Source organism: Condylura cristata, unplaced genomic scaffold (assembly GCF_000260355.1).
Source record: "Condylura cristata isolate star-nosed mole 26May11 unplaced genomic scaffold, ConCri1.0 scaffold00012, whole genome shotgun sequence".
In the NCBI taxonomy this organism is placed as follows: Eukaryota; Metazoa; Chordata; class Mammalia; order Eulipotyphla; family Talpidae; genus Condylura; species Condylura cristata.
The window spans coordinates 49,157,933-49,183,122 of NW_004567113.1; the positions used below are offsets into that span (position 1 = coordinate 49,157,933).

The following is a 25,190-nucleotide window of genomic DNA, read 5'->3' on the forward strand; positions in this document are numbered from 1 at the left end:
GCTAATGCCGAGCGCCCTGAGATAGTTGATGAGACTTCTCCAGGTGGTGGCTCCTCTCCTGTCACTTTGTCCTCCTCTGCAAAGTTTCCCGCATTATGAAAATGTTTGCACATCAGATTCCTGCTCTTCCTATCAGGACGGATGTGGCCAGGAGCGGCTTCCTCGTCTCCCTCTTGTCTTGGTTCCAGGGACTGACCCTGCACTTTATCAACCTCTGTTTGACTCTTACTGGAAGTTAGAAAAAAAAAAAAAGACAAGACTGTGGGCTTCGCCTTCCAGTAATGTAATGGTATGTGTTTCTCTGGGGTTTGGCAGAAAGAGGGGCCGGTGGCAACAGGAAGGGGGCATGGCCTCCTGCTCCCAGCTGCTATTTTGGTTGAGGACCCCAAGTGCTGAGTGGGACTGTGGGCATCTCATTATTCAACCAGTGCCCGGGCAGTCCTGGGAAACACACCCCAAACAAATATCTGCCTTTGAGGACAGCCACAGTCAAGGCCATCCATGTCACACCCACGGCCCGTGGGACCCCAGAGCAATATAACACCCGAGAGCCGCCTTTTGATCTCGTACCTTCTTTGGAACGTTTTGATCAATTAACCATGAAGTGTCTCCACCTGGCTTAGGCCAGCCTATGTATAAAATGACTTTGGCTTGGCTGACACTTGGCTGCATGCAAGATCAAAGATGGACACAAATGCCATGTTCAGCCAGGATTATTCTGAGCCTTCCCTGCCCTGCCACAGTCCTCCCACCCCCAGCGCTTAGAGGCACTTTTCTCTCAAGGACAGAAAGGGGAACTTTTGGGTGCTATGGACACGAAAAGAGCTTCCTAAGGATTTCAGGGGGTTCATCTGGATCATAGAACACAGCTGAGAACCCCAGGACGGACTCTGTTAGGAGAGAGTCACGTTAACAATAAAATAAGTGCTTGGGAGAAAAAGTGAAATACACTTTCTGAAGGGATCCTAGAGGGCTCCTGTAAGGACATCAGCCCCTGCTGTGAGATTAATGAGATACAGGGTGGGGGGTGTTCAGCATCCCCTGGACTCGGAACATCAGCCTAACCTAATCGCCTGCTATTAATGATAGACGATGCTGTCATTCTTGGGAAAAACTCCTCCCAGGACAAGCGTGCATTAGTGAGGGAAGGAGGGAGTGCAGGGGGGTCCCCACCATTTTGCCACCACAGGAGAGCTGAAAAGATCATTAGTTGGGAGCCTCCTGGGTGGAGGAACTTTGCATACTCTCTCAAAGTCTGTCGCGGTCCCCGGGGGGAAGGCACAGTGGACTGTCATCCGTCTCGGAGATGACCGGGTTCCGGGCGGTGTGAAGCTTCCTCTGGTCAGGCATGGACTCCACAGCCCCTGATCTTCTCACGCATGCGCTGTCATCGCTTGCTGTGTGATGTTTCACTTTTGGGCTTCGTGGTGTGAAAGATTTGCTCCAACCCATATATACCCTCCAATAATTTATTTGCTGCGTTTCAGCTCCAGACTGATCATGCTGATCATGGCATCCGGTCAGCGTGAGCTCACCGGTGTCAGGGCACTGAGCTCATAAATCCCCAGTCAAAAAGGAAGAAAGTGCAGATTCATCCCAGGACACTAAATCATACCTCCTAAAAGATAGAAAACGATCATAACTCTTTATTAAGCACCTTTTATATGGCTGTTGTGGTTCTGGGACCTCACTCATCTTCTCATTAATCCTTTCTGACTTCTGGGACATAAACATTTCTATCCCCATTTCAGAGATGCAGAAGCTCGCACGGAGGAAAAAGAACTGCCTCAGTCTTTCTCAGCTAGGAACATGGATTTGAATCTCAAGTTGCTTTCATAAGGCTTTTGAATATTTTATTCAACTACCAGGATTTACAAATCCAGACTGGGAGGTTTTGATGTAGAAACATTATTTTTTTTAAAGATTTATTTACTTATGCATACAAGAACTGGGATACAAGCCAGAGGTGCAGAGGCAGTGAGAGTGCTACAGGGCAGCCCAGAGTGGACTGGGCCACCTGTCGGTGCAGCCTCACCTGCGCACTTAAAATTCAGTTGTACTGCAGGCACACACAACAGGGTTAAAATGGGTTTATTTACAAAAGGGGAAAGGAATAGGAAACAACCCAGGGAAAGAGAGCGGGATACACAGTAACCGGAATACCTTACCGATTCAGCTGACTGAAAACGCTGAGTCATGCGGTCCCGAGTGCGGTTTCCCGGGGAGAGCTAGAGACACAATGGCACCCTAATTGTCCCCCAAAGTCCCAGAATGCCTGCTAAGCTCCGCACTTGGGTCCTCACAGTTCTCTCCCTGGTGCTGCTGGGAGTTGTAGTTTCCAGTCACTGGAGTAGGGGTGGAGTCCAGAAAGCAAGAGTGGGGGGTGGGGCCCACAAGATTCTGCAGAGTTCCTTTAGGACATCCTTCCCCTTAACAAGAAGCTTCACCAGAGACAGAGTGGGGAACAGAACAGGCCGACTGACGAAGTACACTGCTGAGGGGAGCAGCGGGTGGGCCAGGAGAGGTCTGCGGCGCCATGTGGGCCACCTCCCTGTCTGGGAATTGAACTTGTGCTGCAGTCTGCAGATAAATTCCCGATGCTGTGCTTTAACCCATTGCACCACCAGGGAGGGCTGGAAATAGAAACACTGTTAAGGGAGAAAGAGATATTTTAAAAAGAGGCATCCCTACTCTGAAGAGTGCTGCAAGAGGAAGAGAGCTCAGTGGGTCTAGGGGACAAGAGCATTAATGGATTTCCACCAGGGCAGCTCTGCGAAGCCAGCACCAATACACTTCATGGACCATTAGGCTTATTTCTTATTTCATTTTGAAAGTATTTCCTAATGCTAGTCCTAAGAGAAAAAGACAAAGGTTTACTTAGAAACATTTAAAATGAACTGGCTCTAAGTACTGTCAAGCTAAGCAAAAGCCAAGTTACAAAACAAGAGGAAAGTAAAGTAGGTTTTCAGTTCACTTCCAAGAAAAGACAAGAAGCTGGAACTAGACGCGTGTCCGCACGGACAGAGTTGAGACATCACCGTCATGAGAAGCAAAGTGGAAAGTGTGGGGAGAGGTTTGGAAAGGAAGATCGCTGGCTTGCGGCTTGGGGTGGTGGTCAGAGCTGAAGAGAGAAGCATCCCCTGCGAGGTGTCAGCACATGCAGCAGGGACAAAGATGAGAGGCTCCAAGGGCCTCTGAGGAGCAGATGGCATGTGGTTAGCGGGCATCCGCAGTGACCCGGAGCCCTAACAAACAGGTGGGTTGTTTAGCGTCTGGATCCAGGTGGGAGCCAGCGCAGAGAGGTGGTTCCAAGATAGCAGCCCAAGCAGCGCTCCGGGGCTTGGCCTCACGCTCTGGTTGGGTTTGGAATTTCCCTTCTGAGGAAAGAGCACTCTCTGAAAAAAAGATTTCTTTTTCAGCACAAACACAGCACACAGGGGATGAAATGGAGTCACTGCTAATAATAGCCACTGTCTACTGACTGTTTAATAAGTGCTGAGTTAACTGTTCCTTATGATAAGTCATTAATCCTTACAACAAGAAGACAGGGAAAGTGAGGGTGACCTGCTAAAGTGGGGGGTCCGTTGGGTGTGCTGGAGCCCAGCTGTTCAGCGTCTTCTTTACCTCCACCCCCGGCCACCTCTATGGCCACAATTCAGACCTGAGCTGTATCCAGATACAGGAGCCCACTCAGTCCCCAAAGGACTCCACTGTCCCTGTGCCGAGACCATGCCATTTATTGCCATGTCTCCTGCTTATCCACACGGTAAGTCTACCATGTGAAGCACTGAGCTCCATGCTTTTGACAATGTAAATAGAGTCAGACGTCAAACCTGCCTACGCTACATCTCCTGGGGGGAGGGGGAAGGTGATGTTGGACATTATTATTATTTTTTTTTAAAGATTTCTTTATTTATTCATACAGAACTGGGGTACAGGCCAGAGGTGCAGGGGCCGTAAGAGTGGGGAGCAGAACAGGCCGACTGACGAAGTACACTGCTGAGGGGAGCAGGAGGCGGGTCAGAAGAGGTCTGCCACGCCATATGGGTCACCTCTGGGTGGGGGTCGAACTCATGCTGAAGTGGCTTTAGCTTCTTAGTTCTGTGCTTTAACCCACTGTGCCACCAGGGAAGGCCCTATTATTATTATTTTTAAGATTTATTTATTTATGCATCTAAGAACTAGGGTACAGGCCAGAAGTGTGGAGATTGAGAAAATTCTCTAGAGACAGAGTGGAGAGCAAAAGAGGCAGATCGACTGAAACACACTGTGGAGAGGAGCAGCGGGGAGACAGGAGAAGTCTGCTGTGTGCCATGCGGGTCAGCTCCCTGATCAGGGATGGGGGAACTTTGCATACTCTCTGAGGGGAGCAGCGGGCTGGTCAGGAGCGGTCTGCTATGCCCTGTGGATCAGCTCCTGGGACCTACTAGCTCCTGGGCTGCCACTAGCTTGTAGTGCTGAGTCCTAGCTCGTTGCACCACCAGGGAGGGCCACCTACCCATTTCAGACGTTAGCATGCTAGAGATCCTGAGCCAGGCAGGACGAAGAACTTTCTCTCATTTTACGAGAAAACCGGGGTACAGAGAGTTCAAGTAAATTTCCCCAGCTCAAAATTTCAGCCTGCACAGGGCTGGGGTCTGACCCCTGGCTGGGTCACTTCTCACCTGCTCCACAACCATTTCACACCAAGGAAGTGAGCCTCTGAGTCAAGTCTGTTGATTCTTATACTTAACAATTATCTTGAGCGGCTACTTCAGAACACATCTTGAGCACATCAAAGAGAAGGTATTCTCGGTCCTCACAGAACTTCACAGAGGAAAGAAAGTCCACATTTAATCCTTATTTAAGTAATGCGATACAGTGAATACTGTGACGAGAATAAGGAATATGATAATCGAGAATGATGAGAAATGGCTTGTATTTGCATTGTGGTTTGTAATCACAAGGTACTTTCGCAGAGATCTTGTCCCTTTTAATATTCACACACACCATACGGTGAGGAAGGGGCCTGGGTAACGAGATGGAGAAAAATGTATTGAACAAAACCTACCCTTTGAAGGGCATGGTGCTTTGGAAAGAAACAAGATTGATTTAGATGAGCCAGAGAGAGTTTCTAGGTGTGGGGAAAACAGTTTGCTTCAGACAAAGAAATGCTATTTACTTTATTTTGGGGGGAGGGAGTAAGAAAGGGGGAGGGAGACAGGGGAGGATAGAAAAGGAGGGAAATGTTTTTGGGGGGTGGAAGGTCTGTGAGAGTTGGGGTGGCGATATAAGTGGAAAGACGGAGGGACTTCCCCATCCCCCAAACTTGTAGACTCTGAATGGGCTCTGACATCTGCTGCTTAAAGCCAAAGCAGATCCTACGTGTGTAAACCCTTCAATAGAAGAGAACATTGGGCCTCCCTGGTGGAACAGCAGGTTAAAGCCCAGCACTGCAGCACTGCAAGCTGGCCGCAGCCACTTCAGTGCAAGTTAGATGCCCCGCCCCGGAGGTGACCCACATGGCGCGGCAGACCTCTCCTGACTCGCCCGCTGCTCCCCTCAGCAGTGTACTTCATCCATCGGCCTGTTCTGCTCCCCGCTCTGTCTCTGGTGAAGCCGCTCACGGCCCCTGCACCTCTGGTCTGCACCCCAGTTCTGTGTGCATAAATAAATAAAAGAGAACTTTAACATAACCAGTGTGCATAGCATAGAGAGAAGAGAGGCATAGGAGAGGAAAGGATAAAATGACACCCAAAATTTCCAATAAAAGTTGCCCATTTCCTTGTGGGGAAGTACCATGCCATACAGGACTGGCCCAAAGTGGGGCTACTGAGGCCCGAGATCTGGCCACAGTCTAAGGCACCTTCAGGTAGGGACCACAGGAAAGCGGGGGAAGGAGCCAGGCAAGTCTGGAATAAAAGGTACAACATCAAAGTACTAGTCAGGGTAGCAGCTCCCTTGGTCAGCCTCCCTGCGGGCTCTCACCCACGCCCCTTCCAAGAGTCTGTGTTTTCAGCTCTGCATGTCTCCTTCCAAGCCCCCCAAGTCCCAGGGCAAGTGTGGCTTCTCACAGTTCTCTCTGCTCCGTGTGCCTCCTCTGTCTTCTCTTCCCAGTGTCCTCTCCCAAGTCTGTGCGCTCCCTCTCCCTGCTCAGCTCCACCCTCCGTTAGGCGGGATGGGGGACCCAGAATCCCTTTTACATTATGCTGTTGCCACTCCACTTCTGCATAGGCCTTCTGCAATTTCCCACCTCCTGCCTGCTTCCCCCGTGAGCACCGAAACCCTGGAGCTTACAACAATGCTTTTTGTTTGAGTTGATCCATCCAGTCCCAGACCCGAGCTCCAAAGCCGCCCCCCCCCCAGGATCCTAAGAAAGCCACGTGCTGGGGTCCTGGCTCTGTTTGCCTACACCCTACTTTGATTGTCCAGTCTGGTCTGCTGAGGAGTCTGTGTACTTCGCCAGACGTGGGAGCCAGACACCTGTTTCAACCTCTCCCACCTCTGTTGAGGAACCAGTCACCCCACTCTGTGACCAGCATGCAATGTGCCACTTAACAAATGTTCATTTGCCAAAGCAATAACACGTGTGCAGGGCAGCCAGCTTGCCTGAGGGTGCTAGAAGGTCAGTAGCAGCATCCCTTAGCAAAGTAAGCTCAATTAACCCTTTCAGTTCTTTGAAAACCTAACTCTGAGCCTGTCCACCCAGGATAGGCATCTAAATCATCTATACAAAAGCCACAACTCCACCGTTGTCCCACAAAAGTCACAGGCACTTTTAGTCCTACTTGCCAAGGCTGTAAACATATTTTTCTTTGCCTGGATACTTGTTAAAAATGACGACGAAGACTTTATTCTATCTCACTAGGGAAAGAGATTGAATTCAACTCTGAATACAGCAGGAACAAATGGAAATTTGTCACCAATGGGAAGTTGAAGGATTAGATGGGAACTTTGCGAAGGTGAGTTTGGTTAGGTACTGAGGGTTGGGGAGAGCATGGAGCAGAACTCTGTTAGCCATCAAGGGCATTGGAAGAAGAGCGTGGCTGACAATGAAGAGTGGAGAATGTTCTTCACAAAGTGGGTTAGCAGAATTCTTTGCTGAAACTGGGTTCGGCAAGCAAAGGACAAGCTTGAGTTAAGACAGAGTCTTCAAGGGACCTGACTCAGATTTGGCCCAGGAAGCAACCTTGTCATGAGGTCCTAATGGCTACCGACTACCCTGGTTCTCTCCAGTGGAGAAGCCAGCCTTTCTCCTCTTCCACATCCCTTCCTCTGGGACACAGAAGCCTGCAGCCTGGAGCGATCACTTCCTTTGGCAGCTGCTCCATTTGTCCTGGGCTGGTCCCAGGCCAGGGAGGAGAAGATTGGAGAAAGGCGGGTAGTGTGGGGGTGGTTGCTGGTGGCCAGGGAGAGGGGAGGATTAGCTGGGAATTGCACAGGTTCTGCGAAAATACTTCCTGGGTTTTGAATATCTGGGATTTTACTCCGGAGTTGAGGGTTACCTTCATGCTCCCAGAATATCTCCTCATGGAAAAGTCAGAGTCTGTCTGTAGTGATTCTGCAGAAACTTTTGTCTACATTCATTCATTCATATATATATATATGTATGTATGTATGTATGTATGTATGTATGTATACACACACACACACACATATGAGGCTGTAACCCATGAGAGAAAACTGCTACTGTCTTGCAGGTCTAGATAGTTGACTGTGTGGGTAATGGTAAAAATAGGTATTCTGGTCTCTTTTGGGGATCATTACTATGAATTTAAAATTCAAGATATATTGCTTTCCCAGAACAGGCAGCCAGAGCTTAGACATAAAGTCTTTGGGTGATTAATGATTGGAATCCCTGAAGAGTGAGCTCTGGAGGAGCCAGACAAAATGGAATTAAAATGTTGCACGCTCCCTAACCTTCCCTTGGATGGCTCTGAAACTCCTGCACATTAGTCATTCACTGTGTCCTCTTACAATTCCAAATATCTGCAAGTTTAGTGAGTCTTTATTAAGGTAGGATTACTTTTGTTTTCTTTTTCCCAAATGATGATTACCTTTAAGATTAATTATCCCCTTTTTCCATGGGCCTATTTCTTAACAGGAAAGTATGGATAAGTATCCCTGCCCTATAAGAACGCTGCATGAATGAATGAAATAGCATAGATGGACCTGCTAGCAGCACAGAGTAGGTTCTCAATAACAGCAGGCGATGTTAACAACGTTGTGTAAGATGATTAGCTGCCACTTTGATCTCTCTAGAATCAGTCCCCCCAATTAAATCGTTTCTGGAGCTCTTATAGCAATGGTTCTTAATGCCCCACTCTGAGTCTCAGTGGCTCAGGTCATACCAAGAAGAGCACACCTTAGCAAACAGTAAGAACCACAGCTGGTTATTTAGCAGAGTTTTACTCTGTGCCTGCCATTATTCGAAATACTTACGCAGACTGTCTCACTACTGGCCACAACAGCTCCTTGCTGGAATGTACTGGTGAAGGTAAGCAAAGTGCTTTCATTGGACCCCCAATGGCTTGAAGGACACGGACGCTTTTTTCCTCTCTCCCGTTACCATCTTGATGAAAGGGGTCCAGGCCAGCTGGGTCATTTCTACTCTGCATGGACATTCGGACAACCAGTTCCTTCCATGGTCATTTTGGGATATCTTCCCATTTTGCATGGACAAAGCTGCATGTCTATTCTGCCTGAGTTTAGCTATCCTGATGGGGATACACGCTAGCGGGGGGCCCTGGGGTGGCCAAAACCTCAGAGTGTTCAGGAGTTGAAAAGGATTCTCCTCCCACATATACAGGAGCTTAGAAAGCAGACTCGTAGTATGAAAGAGCGTGTGTGTGTGTGCGTGTGTGTGTGCGTGTGTGCATGTGAATAGAGAGAGAGAGAAAGAGAGAGAGAGAGAGGGAGAGAGAAGAGAGAGGGAAGGGGGAAGAGTATAAGGAGAACAGGAGAGAGGAGGAAAGAATCCAGAACCAAATTTTCGATAAAACTCCAAAAATCACATCATGGACAAATACCCAGCCAAACACTTTTGACCCAAAGCGAGGTAGCTGAGGCCAAAAACTTCTGGTGAAGAACCACAAGAAAGGGGTTAGGCAGGTCACAGAGAGCTGAGATAGGAGAGAACCCACATTCAAATGTACCATAAAATCCACTATGAGGCCATCGTCTCTACCAAAAATTCTCAAGTCCCAGGAGCACAGTCTCTACTCACCTCTCACTATCTGTCTTCCTTCATCCCACCTCCATTTCGATGTCTCCCTGCTCCTTCCAGCTGCCTCACACTCAGGATGTCTACATCATGGCATGTTGGGAGTTGTAGTCCAAGATGCCTGAAAGGGGAGGAAGGGGAAGTGGCCACTGTACTGAGACCCCTCCTCCTTCTGCAAAGACTCATTCTGTAGCATGCAGAGCATGGGTGTATGGAGCTGATTGCTCATACCCAGGTCTGAAAGAGGCTCACACCCTCCCACTACCTTATATTGGTTAGAAACTAACTGCATGGGTACACATGACCCAAAGGGAGATGGGAAATGTAGTCTGCTGTACACAAGTCTGTTCACTGGTGAAGAAGAACCTGGATTTCAACAGGCATGAGGGACTATAAGTATTAGAGGAAATATAGGTGATGCAAGGAAGCAGTCATTTACTATTTTATGGACTGGGAAAACAATCTATAAACAGATAAATTGCCTGGACCCCACCTTCAGATCTGATCCCACAAGACAATAATGTCTGCCTGAGAGCAAATTTCTAGTCATGGGAACCAAGCTCACGGGGTCCGGAGCCTCAGAATTCTTCAATCAAAACAGGATAAGAGTTTGTGGATACATGACCATATTCTTCTCCTTGGCAGTTCTGAGATGCAGTCCCCCAAGTCGGAGGGAGCCCAGAGCAGCTCTCACTTGTCTACCACAGTCACCCACTTACTGACACGGCCTTCGTAGCTTCCTTTCACTCTTCCTCTCACCGCCTTCTTCAGGGCACTACTTCCTGGAGAAGCTGCCTGCATCTAAATCCCTGCTTGAGCTCCTGTGTCTGGGAATTGAAAATAATGAATTTACATGTAAATACAGAGACCAGTATTTGTGCTTGGCTGACTGCACCCGGACCTGCCTTCCTGATCACACAGCAAATATCCCTCGAGTCCTGGGTGTGAGTGTGTCTCCTCCATGGCTTTACCTAGTGAGCTAGTGAGTGTGGTGTGATGCCTGAGCAGAGGGACAGGAGGACAGGTGGTTCCGGCAGGATGTGAGCCTTCAGTGCAAGAGCAGGGCACCAACTACTGCCTGTTTCATTCATTCCCTCCCCACCCTCAAGCTAGCAACTGATCTCATCACGCCTGGCTCCCCACAACTCCTGCCATGCCTGGCACAGAGCACACATGTTCAGTACAGTAAGTATTGCCTGGCTAATTGAATGGATTAATCGATGATGCCGATAAAGCAGGTGATGTGATTATTATCTCACTTCTTTTCAGATGAAGAAACAAAGTCAGAGATCTTAGCAGCATTTCAGGATAACAAGTTTTGCTGAAATGAGTGTTTGCTGAAGGAGGCAGCTGTGCTGAGACCTTGGCTTGCAGGCCCCTCAACCCATCCCCACACGGTACCATGTGGCTCTGAAAGCACCCCTTTTTAGATGAGAACTGGCAGGGGGAGGGTCAAAGGGCCTAAGCAGTAAACACGGGGTCACGCAGATAATCAGAGACAAGACCTCAACCTGTTCATCTCCAACTTCTGTCTTTTTTGCCATGATATACAATCATACCTCATAATAGCAAATGCCCCACCCATAGTTACAGCAATCACAAGCATACGATTTCTTGGCATGCGCTGTGCTAAGTGCTATTTTGTACCACACTTATTTTCATCCTGTGGCAATCCTATGAGTTTGAGGCCAGAATTACCCCGCCTATTTCTCGCACTGCCTCGAGCTGATTCACATTAAACTAAATAATCTTACAACTTGGAAGATTCACTGCTTCTCCATCTCACGCTGTGGCCATTGAGAGCTTTGTACTTCGGAAGTATGAATAATTACACACCTGATAGGTGATCTTCTTGCCCTCTGGCCATTGCTTTTTGGTTCTTTGCTTTTTTTTAATGATCTTTGGTGATTGGCAGGTTGTTTACAGTGGAAAATTACTTTCTATTTATTTTTCTTGCCTCGGAATTCTTATGTTTCTTGAATCAAAGCAATCATATATAGGATCCATTTAGAAATATCCTTCACCATGGTCTTTCTTTTTTTTTTTTTTAAAGGTTTATTTATTTGTGCATACAGAGCTGGGGTATAGGCCAGAGGCTCAGGGGCGGTGAGAGGCTTCACCAGAGACAGAGTGGGGAGCAGAACAGGCAGATCTACGAAGTACACTGCTGAGGGGAGCAGCGGGCGGGTCAGGAGAGGTCTGCCGCGCCATGTGATCATCTCCGGGGGAGGCGGGAATCGAACTCATGTGGAAGTGGCTTTAGCTTCTCAGTGCTGTGCTTTAACCCGCTGCGCCACCAGGGAGGGCCCACCATGGTCTTTTAATATTTGCTCTCTAATTACATTTCCTTTTACTTTCTTCTGAAACTTGAATAGCTGTATTAAAGCTTCTCACATTATCATTCATTTATTATGTTTCTCCTATATTTCTATCTTTTTGTCTCACTACGGTCTATTATTGGTAATTTCATCAAACTGACATTGTGGTTCATTAATTCTCTTTTCAGACTGGCTCATTAATTCTCTTTTAAAGTTTATCTGTTTGTTGTGTAACTCATCTTGTTCATATTTCCTTGGTGGTTTTTAAAACATACATGGTTTTGTTCCTAGCTCATTTTATGCTTTCCTCTTATTTCTTTGAATATTGTAAGCACAGCTATTCATCTTTTGTATCTGATAATTCAAAGAAACGAATACTAACTGGATTTAATTCTGCTGATTCTTACTTTTGCTAACCCCACTGCTAGTGGCTTACTTCTTTGCGTGTTTAATATTCTATAATTTTGATTTTCAGCAAATGTTTGAATTACTGGTACTCATTTTCCACAGATTTTTTTTTTGTGCTTATTTCTGCCAGGTCCCCGGGGGTTAGCAATTCAGGGCCACTTTAGATTAATTTATTAAGAGGTCCTGCAAATTTAAAACTCAGCTCTTGAAAAGCTAGGTTTGTGGTTACAATGTCCCTGGGTTCCTCTTAGTTTAGGTCATCGCCATGGTCTTTGCTGTCTTACACACTCAGCTATGAATTTTAAAGAATAAAGATAATAGTTTCACCGTATATCAGTGTTGTGTGGCAAAATGGATTGAAAAGATATACTTTGTGAAATATTGGTGGACACACAATTAAATTCAACTCCATCTGCCATATATCGAATCCGCCCCTCGTATGAAGCATGAGCCCTCCTGTTCCTTCAGACTATGTTATTGGCCTCCACCTGGGTCAGAGCTCAGGTGGGATGACATCAAAAGAAAGGTGGAATCCCCTTCTTTGCCAGTTTTTGTGGATCCCTAGCCCCACACCCCCTTTGTCTTGGGATTTTACTTGGTGCCCAAAGTCACTGCTGGGCAAACTAAATGTAGATCCCGGCAGGGAGTCTCTCAGCTTGGCATGAGGCTATCTGCTGAAAACAGCAAGCAGACATTGCGGTTAGCATAGCCAGCTGGACACCTGAGGAGGTCAAGTTTGAGGGGCTCAAACGTCTTGACCAGCAGCAACAGTGGGCCCTTCCCCAAACAACAGCCCGTATTCCCTCCCCTCTAGCTTGTGCCAGACTGTTCTGCACCCCAGTCCACATCCTCATCGCACACATTTCTCCATGGACTTGCCCGCCTTCTCTGAATCTGACCCCCAAAGAAAAGTGAGCCTTGCCGTGGGGGTAGAAACTGTACCCCCGGAGATGTAGCCCCTCAAGGCTTCTCATAACTTGGATTTGAGTCACTTTTCCTTCATCCTGCCCCACTCCCAGGGTTGCCACCCTGCGAGGTGACAAGGTATTTGGGCAATATGACCACCAGTTAGGCTAGAAGTGCAGGCTGGATGCTCTTGGCATCCGCAGCAGATGGCATCTCCAGTGGCCAGCTATGCCTCTTGTCTTCTCCAAGTTGCCAACCCAAACCAGCATCTAGGCTGTCTCCTCTCAGTGCCAGGATGGATCTCGACTTCAGTCCTCTTCCCTAGTATTTCTGCCAGACTAAATGTCACCTCCTTCAGGAAACCTCGTCACTGACTCTCTTCTCTTGGCTATTGCTAATTACTTTTGAAAAAAGACATATGCCACCCCAAAATATGCCTCTTTTGCATAAATATTGCTTTGAACGGAAGACAACTAAGAAGCAGCACACACAGGAAAAGATCTTTCTGTTCTCGTCTGCTGAAAGACAGGATATGCATTTTCTTTTGGTTGGAGACACTCACAACAGCACAGAGAAAGGACTAGAAGCTGCAAACCTTGCTCCATTAGCCTCTGCCCATATATTCTGTCCTCACAGTTTGCCACTCTCGGAAGCCTGAAACTGCTTTCCGTTGGCCTATTATTATTCCCCCATAAATTTACTCATCTTTGTTGAAGATGCCATATAAGCTGAATTTCAAATTTACTGCTGTGAGTGACCTTTTTTGAGGTTTCTCTTGCATGAAGTATGCTGCATGTTGTAAAAGCCTATCTTTCTCTTGTTGGTCTTTCTTTTTGCTAAAGATCCCCAGCTCAAAAAGTAAGGTGGGCAGAGGGAAATCTTCTCTTCCTTTACATCCATCATGCTGTGCTGTTACAGCATGTAACTGTTCCTATGTAACTGTTATTATTATTATTTTTTGCTTAGCCACCCTTGCCAAGCTAAGATTTACTTGATGACCACATTCATTTACGTTTACTTAATCCCTAATGAAGTTGCTTGAGGTCACTTTTTCATTAACTCATCTATTTATTCAGCTAATGTTTATTAAACACCAGCCCTCTACCAGACAACATGCCCTGCAGGACCAGAGAAGAGAACAGGGTCAGGACATTGCCATAGAATTAAAGAGAATTCTGTCTCTAAATTGCCCATAGAGATTTGTCCATTTGTGGTTATAGTACACGTACATTTTATGGGGCCAATACTTGATCATGTGTCCACATCTTCCATCTGATTATTCTTCCAGGGTGAAGAAAAAAACATCAGCTAATTTATTGTGTATCTCATTTATCTAGCATGGAGTTGGCAAACTCCTCTGTGGGCCTAACTTGGCTGGCTGTAGACTTTTATATGCCCTGCACAACAAAGAATAATTCGGGCAATTGAAAATGCTTGAAATATAGCAAAAGAAGAGGAATAATCTGTGGTACATGAAAATGAAAATCATAGAGTATAATATCTAGCATCTATAAATAAAGTTTTGTTGGAATGCAGTCCCTCTTTATTTACATATTAACAGCAAGCAGAGTTGAGTGGTCACAAAAGCAGCCATCTGGCCACAGAGCTAAAAATATTTACTGCTTATTTATTTACCAAAAACATGTGCAGACTGACCCCCTGATGTAGCATTTTAGCCTTTTTCGAACAAATTAAGCCAAAGTGGACTCCAAGGGCAGCTGAGGTCTGATCTACATGAGAAAAGGAGGAGGAAACGCCTCGAAATACTGTGCTACACGTACTGTACCCTGTCCTAGGGGGTCTTTGGAAAAGAACCAGACACTATTTGAAGACATGGGTCTCGCTCCTTTTGTCCGCAGAAAGGAAGGTCAGCTTTCGTTGGTTGCCACTGCCGTATCATTACAGAAGAGCTATAGGAAAGTCTGGCTTCATCATAGGCCACTAGTCGCAAAGGCCAGGAGACCTGGCTTTAGGGGTGGGGGGAGAAGGAAGTGCAGGGTCTGTGGAGGGATGGGGGACAGACAAGACTGGAGATGGGAGGGAGGCGGTGGAAGGGGAGAGACATTACACTCTTCATTGTCTCGCTGAAAAATGTGAAGGTTTGGTGAATGATTACCCTTTTAAAACACTCAATGCCTGAAGCCTCCCTGGCGGTGCAACAGGTTAAAGTGCAGCACTGTTAAGCTCCGTGCAGCTACTGCAGCCCGAGTTCAATCCTCAGCCCAGGAGGTGACCCACAGAGCGCAGCAGACCTCTCTTGTCTCTCCCTGCTCTCCTCAGCAACGTGTTTCACTCCAGCTGCCTGTACTGCTCCCCACTCTGTCTCTGGTGAATCCTCTCAACTCCCACACCTCTGGCCTGTGCCCCAGTTTTTGTACTCATAAATAAATAAATCTAAAAAACGAATTCATGCCTTCATATTTGGCTAAAATTTCAAATTTGGTTCTTTATAAAAATGCTTCTTGATCAGGCAGGCCAGCCCCGTCTGTCTTCTAGGGAGGGGTGGTAACTATCTCTGTATTTGTGTGTCTGTATGAGGAGCCCAGATGCCCTGGAAGGGAAACCAAGGAAGAGAATGCAGACCAGTGGCCAGCGGAAAGAGCAGGAGGAAGGAACATTTCTGTAACTTGTCAGGGCTCTGACAGCGGTGACTGGCTCACCCGAGCAGGCCAGCACCCTCCCATGGCATCCTCATTTTAGAAATGCCACTTCTGGTGAGTGGCACCCTGGTGAGGCGCAAGATGCTGCCTTGTGAGCCTCGGGGGGGCGGGGGTGTCATTGCCCCTGGGAGCACGTGGAGACCGCAGAATCCAGGTTGTGGACCTGGGAAGCTGACCGACATGGGCAGGTGTATGAGCGTGTGTCCCTGGGGGCACCGACTGGGAAGAAAAGGAACAAGAATGAGAAGGAAGGGAGTGGGAAGAGGGAGGGGGGCTCCTGATTCAGGCTTGAGGAGGTTTCAGCTGACCCACAGGAGCTCTGGGGCGGGGAAGGCCCTTCATAAGGGAGAGGGAGGGTTGTAGCTAACTCTGCAGGACCCCAAGTGCACCTGTGCACCCTGGCTGATGTTGTGCATGGGTGAGCACACTCCCAGTGAGGCCAACAGACAAGCCAGCAGAGCAGTGCGCTCTGTCCTGCAAATAGCTAGAGCCCACTATTTTGTTTCAAGTAGAAGCTACAAGTAGCCCCAGGCCCAGTACAAACAAGCACCCCACTCCTTGCGTCGGGCACATTTCCTGTTTTTCCCTGCAGGAACAGACCCTGTATATACCCATGGGCGGTTCTAATAAACAGACTTCGGACTTCAGACCCCAGGCTCCTGCTTCATCCTCTGGCGTCTCCGAGTTTCCTATGTTCAGGTGACCGGCAAACATAGTGGTCAGCACACCCCTCGCTGGGTTTGCAACAGAGGGTCAGGCGTTCATGTGCCTGCGTCACCAGTTCTTGCAGAGACCGCCCTGGGAAGGGCGTGACCTGTGAGCATGATAGCACTGGACTGTGGCATGTTGGAGCCTGTCCTTGAGACTGTCTTAGAGGATTCAGTTGCTCCACCCCTGACCAGAACCACTGAAGCAGCCTCCTTCCGTCCCTTCAACCTCAGTTCCTGGAAGAAAATTCCACTTCAAAGTAGCATTTATTTTCTTTGACCAAATAAAAGGCCATTAAGATTTCAATGTGTTTTTATTGGGAAAGTGAGTTCTATTCATTGGCAGTTTTTAAAAACCAAAATAACTCTCCTTGAGAAATACTTAATTCTCCAGCATTGCCTCGTGAGGCCATCCCTAGTCTGTGCCTATCAATTCCAGGGAAATCAATATTGCATTATGGTTAGAGTCAGAAGATCTGGATTGTGTGACCTTGGGCAAGTCATTTAATCTCTCTGCCACTATCTATGTGGAAAAAAACTTGAAAATCATGCTCGCTTCTTCAAGAAGGGAGAGGAAGATTAATGAGCATGCTGTTTTTCAGACGATTGTCTCTGTAGCTGTTTCCCTCATGGTGTTGGTGTGTGTGAGTTGTGCTTTTCTATACTTCATTTTCTTTAGAATCCAAATCCAGCCACCCACATAGTGACACAAAGACAAAGCTAGTCCCCAGTGCAGGGTGACTGTGGTTCCACGTGGCTGCCTTCTGCATCTTTGGACATAAGGTTAGAGTTTGTAAGTGCCACTAGTTCCCCTTGGTGGAGGAAGAGGCAGGTGACAGAGAGGCCCCTTTAGGAAAGAAACTCTTCTGTCTGGCTGGATCCGGGCATCCTGTTTCCTCAACCCCACTGTACCTGAGCCACACCTCCCATTGGGAACTAGCTCTCCCAGTGTGGACCCCAGTCTTCCCTCCAGGACAGGCCTAAAGCATCTGTCCCTCTCCTGCTCTGTACCTCAATGAGAGCCCTGTCACCTGAGTACACTTCCCAACTCTCCACTTTTTTGCTGCCAGACTTTTTGAGAGATCAGCTTCATGACGTCCCTTCCTAAGCCATGGCTACCCAGCTGCAACTTCATCACTCTTTTCAAACATCCCTCTCTCCATCTCTACCCTGGGGCCACCCCGCTGGACAAACATGTCTGGGAGCTGAAGTTAGGTCTCCTTCTGCTCAAGGGCTTTCTATCATGTTGCTTAATCAGCAGGAAAATCCACTTTCTCGGTTTCAACTACCACTTCTTCTACCCAGGTGATTCTTCTATCAATGGTGTTAAATACTTCCCTGCCCAAGCTCACGATTTGTTTTCAAATAGCCTTTGCTACCATTTGTCAATCTCACAGCATCTAGTATATTGAAAACTGGAGATGGTCACTTTGGAATTTTGCCTGGAAGGGTTTTATCTTGCAAAGGTTGTTGATTAAAGATATTTATTTTCCCCATGATCGAGAGGAATGGATTGTTCTCTCTTGATAGAGCAGGGCCTGGCTTGAGGCCAGGAGGCTCAGACTTCCTCAGTCAGCAACTCTGCATCTCAAGCTATTTGTAGCTCTATGCAGTCATATCCCACCAAACCCAGATTTCAATTCTTGTGCTTTAGAAGCAACAAAGACAGACAAACTCCAGAGAAGAGTTATACTTGGTTCCCACTCTTCTCTACCCAACATAGCTAATGTCATCATGAATTACTAATTCTTCCATTGTAACTTCCTTTGAGTCTGGACAGACTCTTCTAATGTTCTCACCATTTTTTGCCCGCATTAGTGTCCAGCTGTTACCTTATTGCAGACTTAAAAACTAACCATCTCATCCATTGGATGCTCAGTTAACATCAAAGATTCCTGTAATTCCTATAATTATTCCTATAAGCCATTTTTCTACTCAGACAACCTTAACAGATCGCTATTACTCACTAAGGAATTCTGAACTTCTTTGCCCTGAATGTGGCCTGGATGTGGCCACCGTGCTTTCAGGTAATCCATTTACCAGCTTATGAAGGAATCGAATTGTCCATTGTCTGATTTCCTGAATGGCTCAAGTGGTTCTTCATTTCCATCCTTGTAAACTGCATGATTGCCATAGTCCTTCGGAGCAATCCACATCTCAATGACTTCTTTATGAAGACTACATCTCTCAAATTAGTGCAGTATTTCTGGTCTTCCCTAGCACTTTATGCATTTAAAAACTTACTTTTGGTTTGTTTCATGATATCTGGGACCTCTTAGGGGATGCAGAACAGTTTTACTTTGCGGATGGAAGGCACAGCCCTCCGGCATCCCCAGAGAGGGGGCTCTTGAGCAAGATACCTTTTGCAAGTTTTCCATTTGATTGACTTTCAAAGTCTCTGGCCTTGGAATACACATGAGTTTCGAAGTATACATGGGGCCAGTGGTTGTTTCTTTCAATCCAGCTCATAAAAATTCCTCAGAGATTCTGGCAGTATATCCTTAATGTTCAGGATCATTATAAGGGTTCATGTTTTCTGTGTCTTCAGGGGTATTTCATTTGGAAGTTGAGAGGAATTCACTAGACACAAGTAACTTGTTGCTACTTTAAAGCAAATCCAATTTGTTGCCATGTTAAAGCACATGACAAACACATGCTCAGAAGAACAACATGGACATGAAGTCCGTTAAGGAAGCCAGAGAAAGGCCACGCTGTAGTGTGCATGTGAATTAAGTGTCTGTCTCAGTCTGGCCCTGGTAACAGCCTCCCTGTTTGACCCAAGCTGCTCTCCCTGCATGGACCTTCCCCTCAGCCCTGCTTCCCCACCATATCTCCTTCTGTCTTCATTCTAGATCCTACCTACCTTATCCTTCATGACTCAGCTTAAACGTCATTTCCTCGGAGTCACTCCCTAACTCCCAATATGAACGGCTGTGCCTTTTTCTAGCATAGCATCATTTGTTCTGGGTGTTTATCACATCCTAAGTTATATCTGTTTGTTCATTCGAATGCTATCTCTAACCCACTGTCACCTTATCTCCAACTGCAGCGGGCATCTGCTCTAACTCAGCAGATCCAAGATCTGCCTCATGGAAAGATGTATCAGAGGTTGAGCGGTTTCTTGCCCACACCGGGAAATAGGAAATAAAAGTTTGCTGTTCAATCACTTCCCCGTACAAAGATTTAAGAATGAAAATAGCTTCTGTATTTTATATATTCTTTCTAGAAAGCCTTTTTATAATTTTTATAGCGTGTAGACTGTCACCAACCATACTTTTGAAATAATGGCCACTCTGAGTCAGATGACACTATGACCCTCAAGATCTGTCCTGATTCTCTGACAGCAGGCTTTTAATCACTTCTAAACAAAGGATGCTGTTGATAAATCACGTCAGCTCCCCGCCCTCCCCCCCCCCCCCAAAAAAAAAAAAGGAAGCTCAGAGCAATTCTACGGCCAGGGTTAATCTCTTACTACTTAGAAATCATTTCAAGAAATCCATAGTGAAAACTCGTTCTAAAGATTGTTACTACTTAACGAGCATATCTTAAAGTGAAAACATGTCAGTTCCTGATAGTGCCTTGCCCAAGTAAGAACTGAAGCACATCAAAGATGGGTAATCATTTATCATTTCAGGAAACAAATGCACATTATTCAGAATAGCGGCTTTGATTCTGAAACATGCAAATGTTTTTAGTGCTAACAAATTGAATTCTGTTGGAAATTGCTCAAGAATTGTTTTCTGTTTAAAGCAATCCTATAGACAAGACTTTATAAGTAAGGAGTCTTTTATAACATGAATAATTTCCCTTCATTTGTCTCATTTGCTAGTAATTATTCGGTTATTGGATTTTCTCAAAGGACGACTCACATGCAGAAAGTCATCCCATCATGAAGTAAACATTCTTAAGAAACTTGCTAACTCAGCCCAATTTCTCGGCAAACACAATTCTGTCCTGTGCCTTTATAAGCAGGAAGGAGAAACAACACTGGCTGGAAACTACTATGACTTTTTTTGTCTTTAAAAAACAAAACAAACGTGTCTAACCCAAGCTACTTAAATCCAGATGACCAGTGGTGAGAATAATTTTATTGTGGACATGAGAGTCCAACACTTAAACGTCCCCTGTTAGACTGTGATAGTCATTGAGCTGCTGCCTTTATGCCTTGTACACAGACACTGGTCTGACAGGCCTGATGTGGATTTCAGTTTCTCTGTTGATGAGCTACCTCTCCCTGGGTAAGAAGGGCACTCCTCACAGAGGTTTGCGGTGAGGGTCCTTGGCAAGAACAAACCCTCAAACGAACAGTGGCTATTAGGAGCAAGAGTCCCTATGAACACATTTCTAGATCATGCCGTCTACACAGGCGTTTCTGTGCTTAGTGAATGGCTCAACGACTCTTGAGGGGGCAGACAACTGATGAGAGCAGATACAGGTCTTAAAAGAATTACATAATACTTGCATCATTGAAATGTAGATATTTCATAACTCTTAGACTCTGAGAAGTGGCTACCAGATGGGAGGAGGGTTTGAGGGAGGACCTGGGAGAGTGTGCTGGTTCTGGAGCTTTGATTTTGGTGGAGGTTGAGAGAAGTGTGTGCACTGGTTGAGGGGTGATGCTTACTCCTACAATTACAGAGTTAAATAATCAAAGGGAATATCAATTACAGAAGCCTCTATCGTGCCACTAAGGGTGGTTTGAGAAGTCTAAGAACAGGTCAAATTAAAAAAAAAAAAAAAAGAATTAGGTATTTTCAAGAAGATGAATAAAGGCTTGGACATTTGTGTATGTGAGACAGGATGTGTGTGTGAATGGTTTTCTTACCGGGAAATGGAGATCTGTTAGCATGATGTGAGCATTAATATTCTACTGTCCACGTTCCTTGAAGTGAATTTCAACATTTCTAACTCCTGCCTGAGAGTGCCTGCGACAAAGACACTCATTGTGTTCCAGCTGGCTCTAATTGAGGGAAAAAGAAGAACAAAACCCAAAATACCATTTATTGTTCAGTTAGACTTTACCTTATAATTTTTTGGTAACAAATTAATTAAATGTGCACTTTCCCCTAGCAAAGATGTTTTTCTTCTAGCTCATTCTTCCGTGTAGTCACTCCCAACTTCCCAGTTAGGACAACAGGCTCATCTCAAACCAGTGACAGCAAACAAGGAGAGAGCTTCCCTCCAGTGCTTTGTCTCACTCTGATTATCAGATTCTTAAGGAGGTAGCTCTAAATATTGCACCATTTCTAAGAAAACCACCAAGCTGTTAATGAAGTAAATATCTGTTTAATTTACAAACATCAGTAGTGTAACTGATATTAGTCTGCAGAAAGACAAAGCACACTGAATTAGACATGTACATCTAATTTCCTTTGTAAAAAAGCTTTTGGAAAGACACATTTCCATCTTTACAGGATACCCTGGGGTTTGAATGAGGGAAAAGCACAGTCCACTATAGATCATTATTAATTCTACATTGTAATTTAGCAGCAAACATGTTAACATAGGAACATTAAGGTAATCAAGGCGCTTTATTGTTTGGGAAAAAAAAAAATCACAGTTCTTGCATTACAGCCTTTTCTCTTCCCACCCTATCCCCAATAAAAGGGCAAAAAAGTCAAGGAAGTATTCATTTGTAAAGATCTACTCTCTAGTGTTGACACTGCACACCATTTCTGTTCTGAGAAAAGTGGCAGAGAGGCCACTTCTTACTGGCCAAGGACGAGCACAGACCAGCTCCTGTCTGCCTCCATCCGGGATGCAGGCAGTAGGTCAGTGGGTCAAGGGTCAGATGTCAAGGTAAACAGACAGACCAATACATCTTTATCCCAAGATAACATCCTATGTTAGTACTATTGCCAACCCCCCCCCAAAAAAAATCCTGATTTTTAAGTTTGAAAAATGTACAAAAATATCAGGACAATTATAAATTAATATATATTAAAGCATCAAGAAACAGCAAAAAGATGGCCTAGAATGTTAAGTACAATGTACTTTGATACAATAAATATTTCTCATTGAAACTGAATACTGTATAGGGTTGTTTAGAACTCATAGAAACAAAAATTCATATTATTACTAATTTATTTCTCAATAATCTATTGGTTCTTTATCATCTCCTTTATCATTTATATTACAAAAAAATTAATACTGGAAAACGGTAGATAAACACTTCCGTGTGCTTCTGCTCACATGCTGATACTGTAAAGGAGATACCACTGCTTTCAGCACGGCCATTCCCGCCCCGGGACTAGAACCCAGGACACTTCTCTTTTGCACCAAATACTCCCCTTCCACTGGCGCTCGCCGGGGTTCTGCACTCCGCCCCTCCGCTTTCACCCTCATTCACACACAGGCTCTCCATCTGTTCCGGTGAACGCACAGACCGGGCGCGGGGTCCCCCTGCGCGCGACCCCCTCAGGCACAGTGGCTCTCTCTTGGCGACGTGCTTCTGCTGTCTTCAGCTTGTCATCCGAAGCCGACTCCGACCCGACTGGTTCTCAGCTCGTCCTGAGACCTCCAGCTGTCTCTCTCTTCATCCTTCTCCAGCACAGGAGAACTTGAGTCCAAGCATTTCTCTTTAGTTTTTCCAAATGCAGAAAAAAGTCTCTATTCTCATAATAAAAATAAGTCTGTTCTGTAATTTACAATATATTTCAAATATTTCCACTAGGAAGCACTCATTCGCCCAACAGGGTCAAGAAGGGGACAGGTGTCAAAGCCTAAAGCTGCCGGGGGAGGTGGGGGACACACTTAGGAGGTGCACTTGGTGCAGCCGCATTTCACCACCTTCTCGACCTCGTCCACGAACGAGGAGCCGTCCGTGCACTCAAACGAATATTTCCTCCGCTTGCTGCGCAGCGGCCCACAGCACTGCTCACCCACACACCCGCCCCTGCACTCCAGGCGGGACACCTTCTTGGTGGTCTGGCAGGCCGCGTAGCCCTGCTGTTTTTGGTAGTAATCTCTTATCCGCTCCCCTTGACAGGAGATTTCTAGAAAAGAACAGAAAGCACAGGCGTCTTAAGCGTGGTGGCTGCAAGTCACGCAGGGGTGAATCTGCAACTCAGCTCCTGGAGAGGTCGTGGGCGCTTCCTGTTTGAAACTGCTGTCTGCCCTGGACAGGTTAATTTCGGGTTTCTGGGTCTAGTTCCCGCACCAGGAATGGATGCGGGCTGCGGGCAGTGCTGAGTCCCAGCCACGAGGCCACCACGGTGGGTGTCAGAGGCAGGGACGGCGCAGATGCTCCGGCGAGCCAGAAGAGGCAGGTTCGTTTAGAGACATAGATCTAAGAAAATGTTTGTTGCGGACAAAAGGAACAGAAAGAAAGTGGGACTCCCAGGCCGGTGGGCAGGCCAGGGAGGGGCGAGGGGGTCTCCTGGTGGGTCCTGGGAACACAGACTTCTTGCCCCATCATTCTCTTGTGATGGTTAGTTCTCTGCCTCGGTGGTCTCACTCACTCTGCCTCAACGTTTCTGTGCCAGAATTACAGCATACAGTGCAGCCCACATTTTAAGTCCTTTTTCTTTATCACTCCTGTCCAGGAACGTCCTGTTGCCCCCAATCCGGGGGGTGTTTGATTAGTCCCCTTTGCGGTTTCTTGTCCCTATCTTTGGTGCCTGCCTTATTCCTCTCAGATGTTTCCTATTCTACGCTAACCCTAGACGCTCTCCGCTTGCCCTATGACTCAACATGTTCAGGGTTATGTTCAGATTACAGGGCACAGGCTGCCGTTTTCTGAAAAACATTTCTTTTGTGGTCTAGCTTTTCGGCAAAGGGACTGCGATCTGTGTGGACTATAAATACTCTGCTGTTGGACTGACAAGAAAATTGGATTCCTAAATCTTTTCCTTTATTGCGAAAATACACATCTCCTGTTTTTACACAATGAACAGCTGGTTTTGTTTACCACGGGGAGCAGTTTCAGAGAGTCTGCAATTTAATTTATTAGACCTGGAGTTTAATATCATTCAATCTGTTACTTAATACAAGTAACATTCCACTAACTTCATAAATTACCCTAGTATGAACTAGTTCAAAAAGAGACATCTGCAAAAAGCCTCCCGGACACGTTCCTCTTGTCTCCTCCCTCTGATACACACAACAAAATCCACACAAGCTGGAGGCCAGGCAACCAAGCTTGCAGACAAGAGAGAAAAGTGGGCTAGGACTTCAGTCGGCCCCACCCTTTCACCTGCATAATTTAGTGGAGAAGTCAGTGAATGCTCAGGTCAGAGGGGATTTTGTCCTAAAAGCTAGAACAGAATGATGATTTCGCTCTTCTCTGTGATGGGTGAATGAACCTACTTACGCATAGAAACAGCACCTAAAGTTAAGGAATGAGTCAAGTAGGTGGGCTTCTACATTATGTGAAAAGGAGCATTTTCACAGCCAGTCAGCTTGAAAGAAGCATCCAAAGGCTTTGTACAATTCTGCAGAGGGGATTTCAGGAGTTCATCTCTGATGCCTTTGTGGGGAATGATTCAACAGCAGTGACTTCAGGTAGTGCAGAGATGTGGCATTCCTGATATTACTCCAGCTACCTGTCTCTCTGTCCAGTGCTCTATCTCTCCTCAAAGATGGGGTCCCTTCTTGCTTTGCCATGAAAGGGAGGTGCCATGGGGTCACTTACCTCGATCACAGCTGTCTCCTGTGTAGCCAGTGCTGCATTCACAGTAGGGCTGCCCAAGCCCCGAGAGCCTGCATTTCCCATGCTTACACTTGATCGTCTGGCAGGGGTTAAAAAGGTCCTCCTCCTCATCACAGAGCACACCACCGTGACCCTCAAGGCACTTACAGCTGTAGGAGAACGCATTGATGGGCAAGCAGGTGCCATGCACACATCTGCAGAGGAGAGGAGGGACACGAGGATGGAGATGCCTTAGGCCAAAGACAACGTGGTATATACACACAGTGGAATATTATTCAGCCATAAAAAATAATTCAATGGATTCCTGCTGATCGTGACAACATGGGTGAAACTGGAGGG

General features: G+C 46.4%; 1 protein-coding gene across 5 annotated transcripts in view; it reads right to left on the bottom strand.

Annotated features, from left to right (window-relative positions):
- Positions 1–21,471: 21,471 nt before the first annotated feature.
- SLIT2 (slit homolog 2 (Drosophila)) overlaps positions 21,472–25,190 on the bottom strand; it is a 289,330-nt gene continuing 285,611 nt past the window's right edge. For all 5 annotated transcript variants that reach the window (XM_004681383.2, XM_004681382.2, XM_012724161.1 and 2 more), the window contains 2 exons: positions 24,834–25,045; positions 21,472–23,196 (listed from right to left, as the gene is read on the bottom strand). In XM_004681383.2, the coding sequence (XP_004681440.1) occupies positions 22,955–23,196; positions 24,834–25,045 (454 nt within the window). In that variant the 3' untranslated portion in view covers positions 21,472–22,954. The remainder of the gene's footprint in view (positions 23,197–24,833; positions 25,046–25,190) is intronic.